The 18,314-nt window shown below is 33.4% G+C and overlaps 3 protein-coding genes across 3 annotated transcripts; all 3 read right to left on the bottom strand.

Annotated features, from left to right (window-relative positions):
* Nucleotides 1-2,952: 2,952 nt before the first annotated feature.
* On the bottom strand, nt 2,953-6,015 carry LOTGIDRAFT_167752 (hypothetical protein; the record flags this gene model as incomplete). Its single annotated transcript, XM_009065262.1, has 2 exons — nt 2,953-3,230; nt 5,934-6,015. The coding sequence occupies 2 exons, from the start codon at nt 6,013-6,015 to the stop codon at nt 2,953-2,955; spliced, it is 360 nt and encodes a 119-aa protein (XP_009063510.1).
* Nucleotides 6,016-8,074: 2,059 nt separating this feature from the next.
* Nucleotides 8,075-8,386, bottom strand: LOTGIDRAFT_130443 (hypothetical protein; the record flags this gene model as incomplete). Its single annotated transcript, XM_009065261.1, has 1 exon — nt 8,075-8,386. A coding segment is annotated over one exon (312 nt), but the record flags the coding sequence as incomplete, so codon positions are not given.
* An 8,290-nt stretch (nt 8,387-16,676) lies between these two features.
* LOTGIDRAFT_130394 (hypothetical protein) lies at nt 16,677-17,156 on the bottom strand (the record flags this gene model as incomplete). Its single annotated transcript, XM_009065260.1, has 1 exon — nt 16,677-17,156. One exon carries the CDS (start codon nt 17,154-17,156, stop codon nt 16,677-16,679), a length of 480 nt encoding a protein of 159 aa, XP_009063508.1.
* Nucleotides 17,157-18,314: the final 1,158 nt, after the last annotated feature.

Raw genomic sequence — 18,314 nt, 5'->3', positions numbered from 1 at the left:
ACTCTTCCCTTTTGTTATGGTGGGCTGGAGTGCACAAGGGACGCCAAATCTTTAAAAATTGGTCTTAAAGATCGTGGAGCAAAGGTACAATCTAAGATTGTCCAGCCACATGTTGTATAACCCGGACTAAATCAGCATATTATTCACAAAGGCAAATAAGAAATCTATTTCTTTACTATCGTTGGCCTTGTATTATATTATAATTTAGATGTTCTTACATTATATAATTTATAGATTGGTCTTGTATTATACAATTCAGATGCCATCATATATTGGTCCTATTTCATATAATTCGGATGTTCTGCTTACCGTTATAGATCATTGGTCCTATATTTTATTTAGTATATATCTTAGTTTTTCCCCATTCAAAAGAATAAAATCGCCTTTAAATACAAACTGAATTTGTCTGATTTATCTGCAATTGCTCAAGTTGAATTCTCAAATGACCCAAAAGAAAAGTTATTCTACACTTTTTATTGATAGACATTATTCATATTGTGATAGAATATAACACTAACATATTAGTTTATTTTATATATTGTCCATGACAATAACACTAACAAAGAAATCATTTATGATTAATGTTTAATGATATTTAGCTCGGGTTAAAAATTCCAGACATACATAGACAAGGGAATTAATAGTTGTTGAAGCATCATCAATTAGTATAAATTAACTTTTTTATAGACTTGCCGTACTTTGCAATATTAACTTACAATTTATATTCTGATTATTTTATATCAGCTTGATACTTTATAAATCTCAAAATGCAATTTAAAATATTACGGGTTCATAGTGATCAATATTACGAGAAAAATTGACAATGCTTATATCAACTAAAATATTTTTAGTTTCCAAACAATTAAATCTATCCATAAGATAAACACCGAGGGAAACCTAAGGCTTTTATATTTTTTCAAGGCAATTTTTCCACTTCTCATGCCGAAAAATGGTTAAAGTTGTTTGATAGCTTCCAGAAATTCCTATCAACAATTTGAATAAGTAAAGACACCAATCCCCACATTGTGGAATCCAGTAGCGTAGGGAATGTTGACGTCAATGATTCCGTAGGCGATAGATATAGATGTATATCATATTTTTCATAAGGTGTCATCAGCATAACACTCCTGAGGGTAAATTAGTAATAGTTAAACAAATCAATTCGTACTGTTTCCAGGTTTTATTTCGTCGCAGACCACGCTTTATTACATTAGAATCTTACACTTTTTTATTCGCTTTAATATTATTGAAGCAATATGAACTGTATTTAGACAGTTTCGAAAGGATTGACGTGTATCACCAATCCGTCCACAGATATCTCCTATTAGTCAGATATCGTCCCCTCTTGTTGATACAGATTTCATTAAAACGAAAGAGGGAGAGATTATAAGTGTGCGATTAACATAATCATATTGTTATTAAATTGGACAGAGAAGAATAACTATCAGAGGAAGCATTACTATATGCCCACATGAGATGTGAAGCGTACATGTACAGTATATCGGCGTCACCCATGTCCATCGGTCCGCCGGTCCGTTCATAATTGCTCACATACAACCTATAGGAGGCAAATTCTTGGTGTTGAGTCAATTTTCACCCTATTAAAGTAAAATAAATCGAAATATATTTAGAAGTAATTATTGCCCTTGTTCTTGAAAACGCGTTCAATTTTTAGCTCGAAGGCACAATTCTTCACGGATTTAACTCGAAACTTGTTGAGATCACAAGGATGAACCCTATCGAAAATTACAGAAATCGTAAAATATATAGTTTTTTGACCTTGAAAGCACGCTCTTAAACACTCTAGAACGCACAATTCTTGCCAGATTTTGACAAAACTTTGAAAGTTTGAAAGGTATGACTAAAGGTTGAATAAATTTTACACGGATGATTGTTATTCTTATTAAAAATCAAAAGCTGCCATAGCAGTAGGTATATACTAAATTGCCAGCAAGCTATATATCTTTATTGATAATAAACTTCCCTTCGGATACTGCTTAAAAATTTACACAGGCCCTACCCATACTTACGTAGTTAAATACAAGTCCTACCATTCAGACTTTGTAAATAGAAGGTTTAATTATCAGACAAGAGATTGTATGATATCTTCAACACTTACACATATATCGTGCACCATCACCGTTAAAACCACGACCATTTATCAATAATATGTACATGGTTTCGAACAAACGAGGGTCTTGTATAGACGTGCAGGGTGATCAATCCCGTTGAAAATAGAAAAGCATAGCGTCACGTCTGCATTGGGTCAGTACCCGTACCTCGTGTATCGATTAACCCACGCCGTACAGCCCAACGTGCAAATTCCATGATATTTCTATCTTCACGATGGTCAAGATATAACGTCTTCATCTTATATAAACCTTGACTGTAATGCCCCATTTCCTTGTTTAACGAGAATTTGTGAAAGCAACAATTTGATTGGATTGTTAACTAGCAATTACAGCCAATATGAGCCCTCGGCAGAATGATTGTAAAAACATAATCAAGCATGCAATCTAAGAGTTTGAATGGCTGTATTCGTTGGCGTACCTTCCAACCAAATCGCTGACTGTGAAACAAGAAAGCGTGATACGTTCAAAGCCTTACACCTTAGTGTGTTTGTATTTATGAAAGCTGTTTTAATGATACATTTGTCATAAAGAATAAACATATATTATAGCTTATAGGCATGTTTATTATTATTATTTCTGATTCGCCATGATCTTTCTTTGTTTAGTTATGTGCAAACCCGTAAGCATTTAAATCCTTCCATTTTCATCATTTATTTGAATAAATGGTCAATGACTTGTACATGCTGTTTATATATTTTTCATGAAATTCTTTGTTGAAATATGTAAATTGTAAGGATTACCCCATGGAATAATAAAAAATAAGAAACAACCAACATTATACAGAGCGGTGGGTTTTATTAATGACCTACATAACACTGCTTCATTTTACTAAACACCTTAAACCACAGCAGTCTTTAGAGCACACGTACTCCGGTCCATAACTCATTTGACAATACGTGTTCGTTTTACAACCAAACTGAAAACCCGCACATTTACAACCAAATAGTTGCCTATTCCATCTTTTGGATGGGTTATGAAGTTCCGTTTCATCTGAACCCTTAGTACCTTTTGATTCCTTCTCTTCCATTATATACTGTATTAATTTATTCATAAGGTTGTGTTTTCTCTCTTCAATATAACCATCATCTGATTTAGCATCTGTAATTAGAAAAGTAAGAAAATTCTTACATTTTGTAATATTAACTTTTCCAGTCGGTCAGCTTATAAAATGTCATCTTCACAAATTTAAGCTATTTCGAATTTCGTCTTATATGCGACGATTTCAATGGATTGTACGCCAGCGAATACAGCCATCAGAGCCAACGACAGAAATACTGTTAACATCATGGCTTACTATTTACTGCTCGCTTACGTATAATGCAATCAAATCGCTTCATTTACAAAGTTCCGTGATGGCAATTGTAGTCAAGGTATAAGACGAAGTTCTTAATATCTTGACATTTTGAAGATGCATAGACTAGTGATCGAGGAATAAAATAGTTAACAATATTATTGAAAACATCACTTTTATCGAATAGTTTTTCAGATTGTTTATGGCGACTGCTCATCTTTTATTGTAAGTAATCGTTAGGTTCTTTACGCCTTTACTTGTTCCTTTGTTTTAAATATCGACACAAAATCCTTCAGAATATCTAAAAGAAATAAAAATTTTGAATGATGAAAAGACCTGGAATTTCTCAACAAGTCATTTATAGACTAAATAGAATCAGGAAAAGGTACAAATGTCAATAAAGAAAAAACTTTATAAAATTATCGACAATATTAAATAGAAACTTTGACATTAATATTTATTTTCTATAAGCTCTATTCTTTTTACGTCTTTTGACTTTTTTTCTTTAGAAAATACTCTTTGTTTGCGCCTTTTAATTTTTCTGAAAATAAGTCTATAAAGAATAATTCATCAAGATAGTTTGCTAGGCATGGTATAACGCACCGCTTACAGCTTTCTTGAAACTGGGATATTTGATTATATACAACGATTGCCAATGAAATGAAATTTTATTACGATACATTGCGATCTTCTGAATATATTCTTCTTTCAAAAGTGTTTAACATCCAGATTCATACACGCTCAAGATTTGTTAAGGAATTGTGCTCTATAGATAATTTCAAACAATTACGGCACAAGTTCGGTAATTGTGTACAAATTTCAACAAGAAATCTTAAACTTATGCCGATACATAGAAATTCAGAAAACCCCTTTACAATCTCTTTAATTAAGTACAACCCAAACTGTCAAACACTAGAAAGCCAAAAGTCTCTATGGATAACAATCACTTTATTTCTTAAACACGACGTTTCGACAAGATTCCACTTAAGTGTGTAAATATAACAAATTAATGATTATCATAATATGCAACACCTTCACAACATGAAATTGGTGACGTCACTAGTTCCGATTTTCTTCTAGATCTAATATGTCAGATTATGTAAATCCAGCGTGAAAAAAGAATTCGCCCCCAACTTCTCCGTGTTATCACAGATACCACACGAAGCTTTCAGAAGTCGTAATCTACATTTAAAAAAAAAACACTTACAAAACGAAAAGATTGCCACAAAAACAGATATGAAAAATTAAAAAGAAAATCTGAACATTAAACATACATTAAAGCTTTTTACAAAATAGATCTTCTACAAATGAATTAAGCCCTTTCTTTTCTTATGTATTTCATTTCAATTCGAAGGCTATAATCTCTTCGATTGAGCGAAATCAAAACCAACTAAGATCAAGTAAATTTTCTTTTAAATCTTAAAAATGTAAATATGGCTTCAAAAATACTATGAGTGTATCCAATGATTATCAACCTATAGTTACCCACCCGCACGAAGCTGACCTTATTCATCTGATTGACATCAAGTTTCTATGTTGGCTTTGATTTTATGTCAAATTACTTATCATATTAGCTTACAGCTACATAATGCATTTGGATCATAGTTCATTACCAGCCAGGTCGGGTTAATATAATAATCTACCGCTAACGAAGAAAGGTATTTCTCCTGAGACTGGGGGTTCAAACGAGAGGTAGACTGGTGAAAATAGAATTAATTTGGTGAAAACTCACACATATTTTGGACAAAAACATATAAGATTCATATTGCTTAGAATCGTGCACACGATTTTTCTATCGCCACTGTTCGTGAGAAATGTTGGATATGGACATAAAGTTATAAATAGTTCTTATAAGAACTCTTTGATTATGGGATTCCTTAAAAGAATAGATTCGCCACAAGTATGACCAATCGTACCTTCGGCTTAAAAACGGGATATTCTTTTAGCTAAGTTAATCAGTCACAGTGTTTACAGTTATTGAAATTTGACCCAAGTGTGTCTAGAATTATCCAGGTTTGAAATTTAAAAAGACGAGTCGTCTTTTCTTGAAACTCTGCCATGTATAGAAAAGACATATTAGAAAGTTAAATTCAAAATATTTTTGAAAGAATTGTGCGTTTTTCGGACAATTTTAGTACTTCTGGAGGCTACATGTATTTACATATGATCAAGGACCAAACAATCCCCTCAAAACGGCAAACCTGTACCTTTAATACATCATCGCACAACAGTTGAAGGAACCGTGATCTTCAAAATGAAAAACTTACAATAAAACCAAACCTTGTCAAATTAAAGAAATGATCTTGACACCACAATTAATAAATATACAAATTACGTCAAAAACACAATACCCACTTGTCTCATTTCGGTTGAGTGAAAATAGAATTAGTCATATATTTCTCAAAGATATGATGGATGTGAAATTATATTGCGAAAGCATAATTTTAAAGGAAAACACTCCATAAATCCAATGACAACTATCATTCATTTCTACGTGGTATAACACTCACTTAATCTATCAATTTGATCAAAATAGGCAAATTTGTTGCTGAAATAACAAATACATCTTACAGGACATTGTAAATCCAACATGTTTTTGTGTGATTTCTGCAATTTTCTGTGTTTGGAAGACAGATTTAGAAGCATACTATTGCCCAATTATGACAATTTAAACACGTGATTGTAGACATTTCTACTTTAAAGTAAGAACTGGCAATGTTTACCCCTACTCCTAGTTTCAAAGTACTTGAAAAAACAATGATCTTAAAACATTATGTCACGCGATACCGATTGTACTTTCTCTCAATTTATGGAGACATTCCTTATTGTTAACCGCAAGTCTTGTGTGCTCTACACAACGTTAAAGTAGGACGTAAAACTTCCATTTCAGTTTCTGCACAACGCCAAGCTATTACAAACTGCGTTTTATAAATCTAATCATATCGCTATATCTAAAAAATGTCTTGATACAAAGAAAGATTATTGAAGTCAAGGTATAAGACGCAAAAATTCACATTGTGAAATGGTCCTGTATCCGCAGGAAAGAATTAACAATAACACAACACACGGACTGATTGAACCAAATAATCCACGATAGTAAGGGACCCAGCCATCCCCAGAAATTGTTTTAATTAAATTGACTTACAGAGGGTTCTCAGAATGAAGGAAAGCATATATTTAAAAAGAATTCTCCGGGGGAGGGCCCCCACTCGACTAGTTGAGCCACTGTTTGCAAGCTGAATAAGTGATACACATCGGAGGGAAATATTTGATCAGCGCCCATAGTTGCTTTGATGATCCGAGGGTTCATTGTATGACTTTGTCCGCTCACAATATATCGGTTGCAGAGAAGTATAATTCCAAACACCAACTTCATTTAGTAGAATATTTCGCCCACAGTGTGAGAAATGAAATAAAAACTGTGTCAGATCCTCTATAAAAGGAAGTTACCTATTCTATTAACATGACTTCTATTTACTTTACATCACGAAAACGTAATATCAGAAATTTGGATCTATTCATTTCTGACTATTTGAAACAACAATGAACTAATTTTCATTAAGACAGAACAAAAACAGAAAAGACTTTCTAAAGGTTGTTTCCAATCCTCTTTTAACTTAAATTAACTGACAAAATCGAAAACTTTAACATTTTAAGGAAAGGTAATGATAATTTTAAATACATTAAGGACAATAGAGTTAATTAACCGAAGTCCATTATGATGTCCCATATATATTAGGTTTGTTTCCGTTAGTTTTCAAGTGCACGATGCTAGAAAATAAATATTACCCACGTTAAAATGTTTTCTGAATTTGTCTTTCCACGTTGATTTCTAAAGAGATTCAATGAAGGTTTCGTAGCCTTCGTTTGTGTATCGGAGACACATAATTCTGTTTTCACCATTCTGATTTCTCGTCCTATATAATATTATTCTTTTAACTGAGTAACTTGACCAGATTATTCGACACCGTCTCCAATATCATTTGACTTAATTGGTACTACCACGACAAGAAAGTTTCTTTTGAAGCCCTCAAATAATGCCAAATTTTGCTTTGACAAATTTTGTTCAAGAACGCTATGAGTAGCAATAGGTGAGGTGCATTTGATTATGATGGGATGTGAAAAGACAATCATTTGTTGCTTCGTCTACCCCGGTACTCATAACGATATAAAAGATGGTTTTCCTTATTTCTTAGTGTCAAATTAAGCAAACTATTTGATTGAGTGGTGTTTCTAATGAATTATTGTGTATTCTTAATCATATCATGTTCTTATTGCATATAATTAAGAGTTTTAACCAATCATAAATGTCCATGTGTGTACAATCTGGATAAATAAAAAAAGAGACTTTTTGACTTTCTTGATCGGTCAAGTATTGGCATTTTCATTTTAATATATGAAAATAAAGGAACCATCTTTAAATATTATGATAAACTACTATTGTACCACTGACGAAATGCGGTAGATTATTCCTGCGATTACGATTACTGGTGATGTTAATGATGTGGGCATGGTTGATATTGTGTGATGTACCAGTATCATTGATGGTGTGATGTCAATGCACGAATGGTGTTGTAATATTGATGATATGATGTACATATACATGATTGATGGTGTGATGTCCATAGATGATTGATTGTGTGATGTCCATTCATGATTGATGATGTGATGTACAAACATGATTGATCGTGTGATGTCCAATACATGATTGAGGGTAAGATGGCCATACATCATGATGTGATGTCCATACATGATTGATGTTTTGATGGCCATACATGATTGAGGGTAAGATGTTCATAATGATGATGTAATGTCCATACATGATTGATGTTGTGATATCCATACATGATTGATGTTGTGATGCACATACATGATTGATGGTGGGAGTGCACAGATGATTAATGGTGTGGTGTACGTGCACTATTGATGGTGTGATGTACACACACGATTGATGATATGATGTGCGTAGGCCTACATGATTGATCGTGGTATCTACGTACAAGATTTACGTTGGGATGTACATATGATTGATGGTATGATGTGCATACACATTGATGATTCGAGGTACATACATGATTTTTCGTGGCATGAACATACACGATTGACGAGGACTTACATACATTGATTGACTTGATGTACATACACAATTGATGATGACTGCGGTGTAAATACGCGATTGATGATGACTTTGATGTACATACATGATTGATGATGTGATGTATATACCCGATTGATGATGACTTTAGTGTACATGTACATACATGATTAGTAGTTGCTGCACATATACGGTTGATGATTGGATGTACATGTACATACACTATTGATGACGACCTTGATGTACATACACGACTGTTGATGACTGTGATATACATAATACGATTGGTGGTGATTGTGATGTACATATTATATACGATTGATGAATTCATGTTGGTGAATTAGATTATTATCATGTAAAAAACGACTGTGGATGACTATAGCTGAGGCCAAGTGCTTGAATGGCATGATGAGCTCCTGGCGACCTATTCATGATGAGCCATTGATTACGATCAGTTAGTAATATGCTGCCAATATCTACGATTTGGAATCCAGATGACGGGAGACCTGAGGCAAGACCGTGGATAACGAACGAGTTAAAAGCGGCTGGTGATGTACTGTTGATGCAGAATGGATTATGACCAATTATAATAAACCATTGGTGATAAGCTCTCAACTACATGCAATTGATGAAAAATTGATAATGAACTCTTTTGATGGTGTTCTCTATTCACAACGCAATATTCAAACGACTAAAAACAATCCATGATGGGTCATTGGAGATGAACGACTGGCGAACGTTGCTGATATGCACAAAAATTGATGGAAAATTTTTGAATAATTGGAATTTGGTGTTTAAGGCAGACGATTGATAAAAAGATGGCCATATTCGTGACGTGACGGTCATCACTGACGCAAGACATGATGCAACCTATATTGGTTGCTGAAATGATTTTGATATGCACCTTTTAAGATGAACGATTTAAATGGATGTTCCATCAAAGATAACAATCGATGAAAGATGACCGGTTGATGATGGGCTTTCACAATCATTCATGAAGTGATTCAATAAAGCCATGGGTACGATTGAAGAACGATTGATGATGTTCATGTTTGGCACGACGTTATGGGCGAATAATGCTTGCTGTCGCAATTTTTGGCTTTTATTATCCATGATGCTACTTTTGAAATATTTCGTACGTGTTCAACTTTTCGCTAAATTCATATACATATTCATCTCATCTTTTATTCCGCGTCAGGAACATATCTATAAGGGATATAGAGCAAACAGAAGGGTTATTTGGTGTTATTCTTTTATTATAATAAAAAAAAACAACATATTTTCTCTATAGTCGTTTCAATGACATGAAAACTTGGCCTATGATGATAAGCCAAGATACATTATCTTAATGAGAAGAACGCAAACCTCATATTGAACAGTGGTAATGACATTGTTTATTTTTCAATGCGATGGTTTTTTTATATATAAATGCGTTCAAAGCTTTATGAATTGAAAAAGAAAAGTTCTTTGGGAGCGTAAATTAATTACACAGAAATTTGGTGGCACACAGCCAAGCTTGCCATCAAACACGTTCTTGCACAAATTATGCTATGAAGTTTTTAACTGTGTATTAGAAACAAGCTCGGCTGTTATAAGCGGAATTTTGTGTTGAAACAAATAAGAAATATAGATAGCCCCTACTTTGAAGAGAGACTGGTCAAATTTTAGGCGCCTTTACATCGGCAAATAACAATTTCGCAACTTTTTAAGGATGAAAATTAAAATTCTATATAGATTTGATTCTGTTTTTATATGCTTCGAGTTAGATCTATATTCTAAATAGAAAGCTTGAGAGATTATAAAAATGTTTAATACTATTATTGTTTATTTCTCAGCTATGTTTTGTGTGATTAACATCTGACAAAATCAAAACCATTTAGAAAAGTTAAGTTCGATACTTACTAGAGATAGTTATAACTGTTATTATAGTAGATATCAATACAATATTCATTCTCAATTATCAGATCATAAATCCGTTAAAAATATACCACACTATCACTTCTCAACTTGGTCTACAAACACTTTTAAACAATAACCAACCTATACCCTAATGAACATCTGTGGCACCAAAACTGAAAAGATTGACAATTAATTTTATACAGTTATTATACATTAGGTGGTAAACAAAAGTGTGGTAGATATTATTGATTTCAAACTTTATATTTTCATTTATTTGCTTTCATAAGTGACGTCATATGATGTTTGATGAGAGATCTTACAGGTAGAATGATTCGTTCACTCTTCCCACACTTCTTTTACATCTCGTTCCTCATGAATAAATTATGCGGAAACGTCAAAAAAAGTTTTTACCTAGGGAGTCTAATTTGACATCAAAAGAGTTAAGAAGCTATTGATGAAAAGTCACTTCTAAATCCTTATTTGAATAATTAATGGGTGAGGAGAGAACAATGGATTTGTCTGATGAAATCTTTTGTATATGAGGGAGATTAGGATTAGAATAACATTTTATCAATCACAATAGTAGTATTTATATTAGTATACAGAAATATAATAAACAACATGAATAAAATATTGATCATAAACTAAACCTTTTAGCATTTCATTTACTATCAGTTTATCCATCTCCGATTGCTATTCTTCCTATGTTACTTAATTAAAGTCTACATGGCATTAACTAAACAGGTCGACTAATTCAAACCTTGATTTTAATCACAGACTTACTAAAGGTAATTAACTAGCTAATAATCTTTTTTTTTTAATTCTGAAAGTTCCAGAGTCTGATGATATCAGATTTAAGTTTAATTATTTTCAAAATTCAAATTCAAAAATCCCCCCTCCAACTTCAAAAAAAAAAAATTAATCATTCTCTCAAAAACAATTTTTTAAAACTGAAAATTAACTCCATTAAAAGAACTAGTCCCCCGCAGATTTTCTGAATAGACAGAATATGACACAAGTAACAAGAATAAAAATGAGAAAATTGACTAGCTACATTCATTTTAAGAAGAAATAAGATGAACGAGAATTAAGCCTACAAAGAAGAAAGCGTCGGAAACAAAGCTTAATAAGCTTACGACATTTTTACAGACTTTTTCGAGCTCATCTTATTATATCCTGGTTGTTGTTTGTTTGATACTTTTCATCATAGGAAAGGCAAAATAACATAAATGGATGAGCTCTGTTTAAATGCTTCATTATATTTTTTTTGTTCGTATGCGTTAACATTCAATTTAGTTTTAATGAATATCGAAGGAACTGACTCTATCGAATCTGTAGCCTACTTCTCCACATTAGAAATGTTGAAAATCAATCTTTTTGATTATACAACGAAATCTGTTACAGTTAATTATTCTACTCTGAGGGTGGTTTGGTATTGCAATCATTTTTTTTTTATTTTTTAAAAAGATATTCTATTCATTTTGAGTGGTAGGCGTTTTTTTTTTCCGAAAAACGATGGAATAAGAGAGCGAGATCTAATGATTCTACACCTTTATATGTAACGTATTATAGTTATCTTTGGTTTTGGCCCTGTTTATGACTTATTACTTTGTTCCCTCCACACTGAAAGTAACTGTAACTACGCGACAATCGTTGAACATAAAACGGCTTTTGTATCAGACATTAGTAAATAAACGTGGTCATGCTTGGACACATTTTGTTTCATTGTATCATTATAATGTTATGATATGTGGGATTGTTTGACAATAAATAATTCATTCATTGAGAATATTATAGAAATCCTCGGCAAAGGACCACGGTAAGGGCAAGAACAATTTCTAAAAACCATGCCAATAGTAACAGTACAAAAGAAGGAACGCCCACTAAGTCTTTGCGACGACTATATTTACCACGGCATCCATCCACTTCACGATTTCTCTTAATGTACCTGTCTTACATCATGATTTACTTGATGATCGACACAGGCGTATTTTTAACTGTTTTAGATATGAATTGTGGATACTATCTGGGACAAACTACAGTTTCAAGATTCCAAATTAAGATGTCGATGTATCCCCTGGCGTCATCAAAACTTGGATTTTCAACGTTATAATAGCCCAAAGGAACTCGAATCACAAGGCCTACAGATAATTGCCACTATACATATCTAAACGAACCATTCATCATCACCCTTACTTTGCACCCAGAGTGAGTAATTAGTTAACTGTATTAATTAATTGTCGCGGTCTTATTGGCATGTTCAACTTCGGGTAAAATATATATAGATTATGATAATGTGAAAAATTAATCACAAATGATCAAATCTATTGTTTTATTTTAAATACTTTGGTTAGTTTCCTAGCAAAATTTCCATTATTTTGTTTGATCATTGCTTTTAAAATTATCAGGAAAGCCACTGCACGATGACAGAACATAGGCAGTATTTTATACCCCTAGCAAAGTTACTTCAAGATGTTCTTTGCTATTAATAAGCCAGACAGTGATGGTTCTTAGTGTGTTCTCGAAGGAATAGCTGCCATCGGCGTGGAAACTTTTTCTATTAAGCAAATATTTTGAATAATATGATGAATCTAAGCCTTTTTACGGAATAACGATATCAAATTGCAATTTTTCTATGTTAACAAATTCTCATCTATAGCTATGTCTGATATTTGTTTCACTCTGCAAGACCCAGCATGTTTTAGGCTATGCAAAATAAAATCCCCCGACAGTTGAACATCGAAAAAAAGAAAGCTATTGTCCTGGCAAATTTTTATTCATTGCATACTGTATGGCGTTGTCCATCTTCTTTATCCCAATCAAGTACAGAAAAGTGAAAAGCAAACTACATTTTTCATTTTGTGTAGAAATGTCGTATTTAAAGTAAAAACGTTATTTTGATTACCAGTTTCCAAGTTTCAATGAACTGAATGGAAGGTTTTATACTCTTTCAATATCTCAAACAAATTAAAAAGTGAACTGCCAAAATAATAATTTTTTCCTCATGAAAGTTAAAAATATGTCAGATATGAGATCTATACTTAAAATTCTTATTTAGTTGGATTATTGTTACATGTGCCACTGACACTGAAGTATCCATCTAGAAAACCTCCATATCTCCAGTTCTATCTCTATGATTTTGTCGGCTTGTAAACTTTCATTTATGGATCGCCGTTTAAATAGGCACATGCTGCTCTCTCCTTTTGGTGACTATACAATAACCAGTAACACGTTATCTTATAACGTCATTAAGTGGACTGGTGAAAATAAGTTCTTTACATCGACACCTCTTCTTATCATCATCGTTATCTTGATAACGCCTAAGCAAACAATGACCAAGCAAATTCCTAGGATAGAGATCAGTGGATTTGGTTCAACCAGCTAGTCCCTAGGATAGTTGAGCCACTGTTCAAATGAATGTTATTAGAAAATTGTGTAACCAATTCTTTTAATCTAGAATCAAGGAAAGAGGGGGATCAAATCATAGATATCGTTCTTTGTGGAACTGGGAAGCCTAGAAGTATCGATTATATTTTTATGTCGAATTAGAAGATTAGAAACCTATAGAAATCTAAATCCGTTCTAATCCTTTAATAATCGGAGTTGGCCTGAAAGGCAGTGATATTAAGCTGCATCTTGTAGTGATAGGTATGTAGGCCTATTCGTCTTATACCTTGACTGTATTAATTACCTTTTCTTATTTCACAGAATGCAGCAATTTGATTTGATTGTACGCAAGTGAATAGCCTTTGACAGACGGACTGTAAACATTGTGGCTCACTGTTTGTTGATGACTCTGATTGGCTGTATTCGTTAACGTACAATCCAACCAAATCACCGCATTTACAAACTTCCGTGATACAAGAATGGTTGCTATTGCAGTCACGGTATATGACGCAGTCCAAGTTCCAGTCTATAAATTCGTTTTGACTAGAACTTGTTTCCGAGAAACACGTCATTGTAAAACGACGATATTTGTCGACAAATTTTGCAACTGGAACGGAGTGGTACACATTAATGATTGCTATTGGACTTTTATCAGTGTATCTCATTAATTTTGTCGGCTTGTGGACTTTCACTTATGGATTGCTGTTTGAATAGACACATGCTGGTTTTTCCTTTTGGTGACAATAGCCAGTAACACGTTATCTTATAACGTCATTATGTGGACTGGTGCAAAAAACTTCATTATGTCGATTATCTTACTAAAACAATGACCAAGCAAATTACATAGATGACATGTCCACGGTCCATCCACTCCCCATACATAAACACACAACCTAATGTACAGGAAAATATTTTGTGAATATGTGCATTTTTCATTGTAAAAAGTGTATTTGGAAGAAAAATGCACGATTTAATCACTGTTGATTCAAAATAATTTCAGAGGTCTGACACTTATATAGAATGGATTCGAAAAATAATTTACGCTAATACAAAGTTCTCAAGCCGCCACTGTAATTCAAATTGGTTTCTTTTAAAAACGACGAAATAAACACAGATAATTTCAAATCATCTAAAATCACCTACATTCTAGACTAAATTCCAAGTGAGAGAAAAACACTGTTATCATTTCTCTAATGCGATTTAGTAGAAAAAATTGGATGATTTATGTCAATAATACTTTTTTTTTAGTTCTCAACACAAGTGCATCATTAAATAAACATACGATTGCATGTTATTTTAAGGCTATAGCGCCCCCCCCCCCCTCCCCACCCCGCCGACTTCCGGGGGTGTTTAAATTGAGTCAAAATTCGTGATAAAGTCTTTTTTCACCTTCATTTTGGTCGACAACGTCGTGAATAGTCAGAGTTATGGAAATATAATTGCGAAATGATTCATGAGAAGGTCATAATCTGTCTGGAAAGATCGGAGATGTATATAAGGAGAGAAGTTGATAGGAACAAGACATGACACAAAGATTGAATTTCAGATCTTGTTTTATATTTCTAAAGTGACAAAACACATGCTGCTGGAAAATCTTTTGAATACCTTTACACCAATTCTTATTGAATTAGATTTTCCTTTTCAGCACATTTAATGTACATTATGTTTTTAACGTTGTGGGGAAAGAATTAAGACTACGTTTTCAAGTTATAATTCATTCATTTCCGATAGGGGTAGAATTGGCACAGACAGGGTGCTAGCGAACGCCCTTTTTCTTGTAAAATTTTCGTTAATAAAAAGGGAAATAGGCCCGCAGCAGCAAATTCTATGCAATGAAATCGAATGATCACAATTTTTTTTAAACTTTATAACGTTCACAAGTCTGTTAGTTAAGTGGAGGGCAATATCTATTTAATATTACAAAACAGCAGTCTCTATCAAATACTCAAGCTCATTTTTAAACGAAGTCAAGGTCCATCTCACAGAGACCTTCTGCAAATGTTGCAAAAGTTTAAATCATCTGAGACATAGTGAAAATAGATAATGGTATTGAGTTGCATCCAAATTGGTAATAACTAAATCCTTTTTTTACAAAATCGTGAGCATCGAGAACAGAAATAATTCGAGATCTCACGTACATATATATATACACAGTTCCGTGAAAAAACGATCAATACTGTAGTTTTTAGTCCGTTTACCACATTGACGCTTAATATTGCCAAGGGCTTTAAAATCGTAGCCTCTAATGCGCTTTAAAGCTAATTATACCTCATTGTCAAATCAAGGGTAACACCTCAGAGCCATTCTTTAAAAACGAGTGATACCAAGAAATATGAATTAAACTGTAGTGTCCATCGCGACTGTAGGAAAGTGTGGACAGATGAAAAGGATAGAACACATGTACATTTATTTCATAATGTTGGTATGATAGTGATGAGCTTTAGAATTAAGTTATATCCCTTAAACTTTTCGGTTTTATTCGCAAACTAGAATCATCGGTTAATCCCTTGGTGTGCAGATTTTAAATATCATAACGGGTCTATACTTAAAATGATTGCAGATAGAAAAAAATATATCTTCAATACTGATCAAACCCAGTTTATATTTACAAATATCAATGCAAAAATATGGATATTTAGATATCTTTCCAAACTGCGTCATGTCTAAACTAATTACCTTTGCTTTATGTCCATCACCTGTAAATTGACGACTTTATCTGAGAGTAGAATAAATACTATCACGTTGTTCGGATGTAAAAAGATAAATACCAACCAAAATAAAGTAGCTCAACAAATTAATGTTGTATTAGATTTATTTGCTAATCATTTATAAATCTGTTCGTTGTAAATTAGACAAAATTAATATCACAAAATCACTCAAAATAAACTCCATAAACGGTGGCTATAACTATGATAGATTTGTTCCTGTACGTAACACAACAGAAATTATCAGTTTTATCATCCCATACACATCTACTAGCAGATTCCATGCCTTGATCAGAACTCTGTCCTAACATGACATTACAAACGATCTTATATCTATCAAACATTAACAATTTTACTCGCGATTTAATCATTTCGGTTAGGTTTTCTGTGAGTGTACCCGCCGTATTTGCTTTATATGTAACATCTTGTAAATTAGAATTGAGGACATCTGTAATAGCACGATGTACCCGAGATGTCACGAAGCCCTTGCCTTCATCTGGATTCAGTTTATAAGTGTTCTCAAGCTTTATTTTAGGTTTCTGGGGTACATCTACAGACGATTTAGTGAGTCTGCGCAATGCTATTGAATTGGTAATACTTTGTGCTAGGCCCTTAAATGTTGAACGCCGTCGAAAAAGACTTGCCATTTCCATTTTAGGGGCTGTGCCTTCTTCATCTTGGTTTTTGCTGAAAGCATTAGCTGCTATGGAAACTTTTCTTGGTGACCTTGGTGGTAGTGTTATGGTGTCGGCACCTTTACTAGCTGTCTGTTCATCATTTCCATTGGTCATTCTGCTGTCTACAAATATAACAAAAGGAATCTGCTAATTATCTAGATTGAGAAATAACCATCTTCACAATGTCAAGGTATTGCGAATTTCAGTAAATATTTTTAACATCTTAGGCATTTTCTTGTATCACGAAAGTAAGTTTATGATTTGAATGCAACGAATTAGATTCCTTAACAGAAAGACTGAAATAATATGGCTGCATGAATAACCAGAATAAATAGGTTTCGTCTGCGTTGTGAACTTATGTTTTGATTATAAGAAAATATATAAGTTCCATAACAATAGCCTATCCATAAAATGTCTTATGATGTCAAGTTATTAGACGGAGTTGGTTAAACCTTGGCATTGTGAGGATGGGAAATGACAGGTTTTTGTACTGCTTCAGGTACATAGCCTAACTGTAACACGACACACTACGATCAACTGAAGTTAATCGATCAAAACATTAGGCCTACCAACAACTCCAGGACAGTGGTAGGCTACAAATGCAGTTATCTCTCGAATTTTAACCTAGCAATTATTTAGCTTATCAATCATAAGTGGGTAAGTATTTCATAATGCACCAGGTGTCTAGAGGAGTAAGCATAGGGCCTACCCGCCACATCCGTCATTGGTAGGCCTACTCAATATACTGCAGCTTTTCTACTGGGGTGGGGGCATGGCATGGCATAGCATCCCAGAAAAGGGACTGGCCCAGACTTATACGGCTTTGCACCAAATATTTCCTACAAACACAAATGTTAATTGACACAACAAACACGACTAGCCTAGGAAGGCAAAAACCTAAAAAAAAAATGACTATACTAACCATTAATTTTGGTAAGTTAAGGGAGGTACCTGATGAAAATATTGTATTAAATGTTAACAGTTCAAGGGAGGGAACTCATCGCGAAATATATGTTATGTTAAGAAAAAATGTTAAAAACACCCACAACATTGAGGAAGTATTTTACAATGAAAGTGGTATCAACTGCCCAGAGACGTTAACCATATCCTGCCTCAAACTACACACGC

Source organism: Lottia gigantea, assembly GCF_000327385.1.
Source record: "Lottia gigantea unplaced genomic scaffold LOTGIsca_69, whole genome shotgun sequence".
Lineage (NCBI taxonomy): Eukaryota > Metazoa > Mollusca > Gastropoda > Lottiidae > Lottia > Lottia gigantea.
The sequence above is the reverse complement of the archived record's forward strand: the minus strand, read 5'-3'. Positions and strand labels throughout refer to the sequence as shown.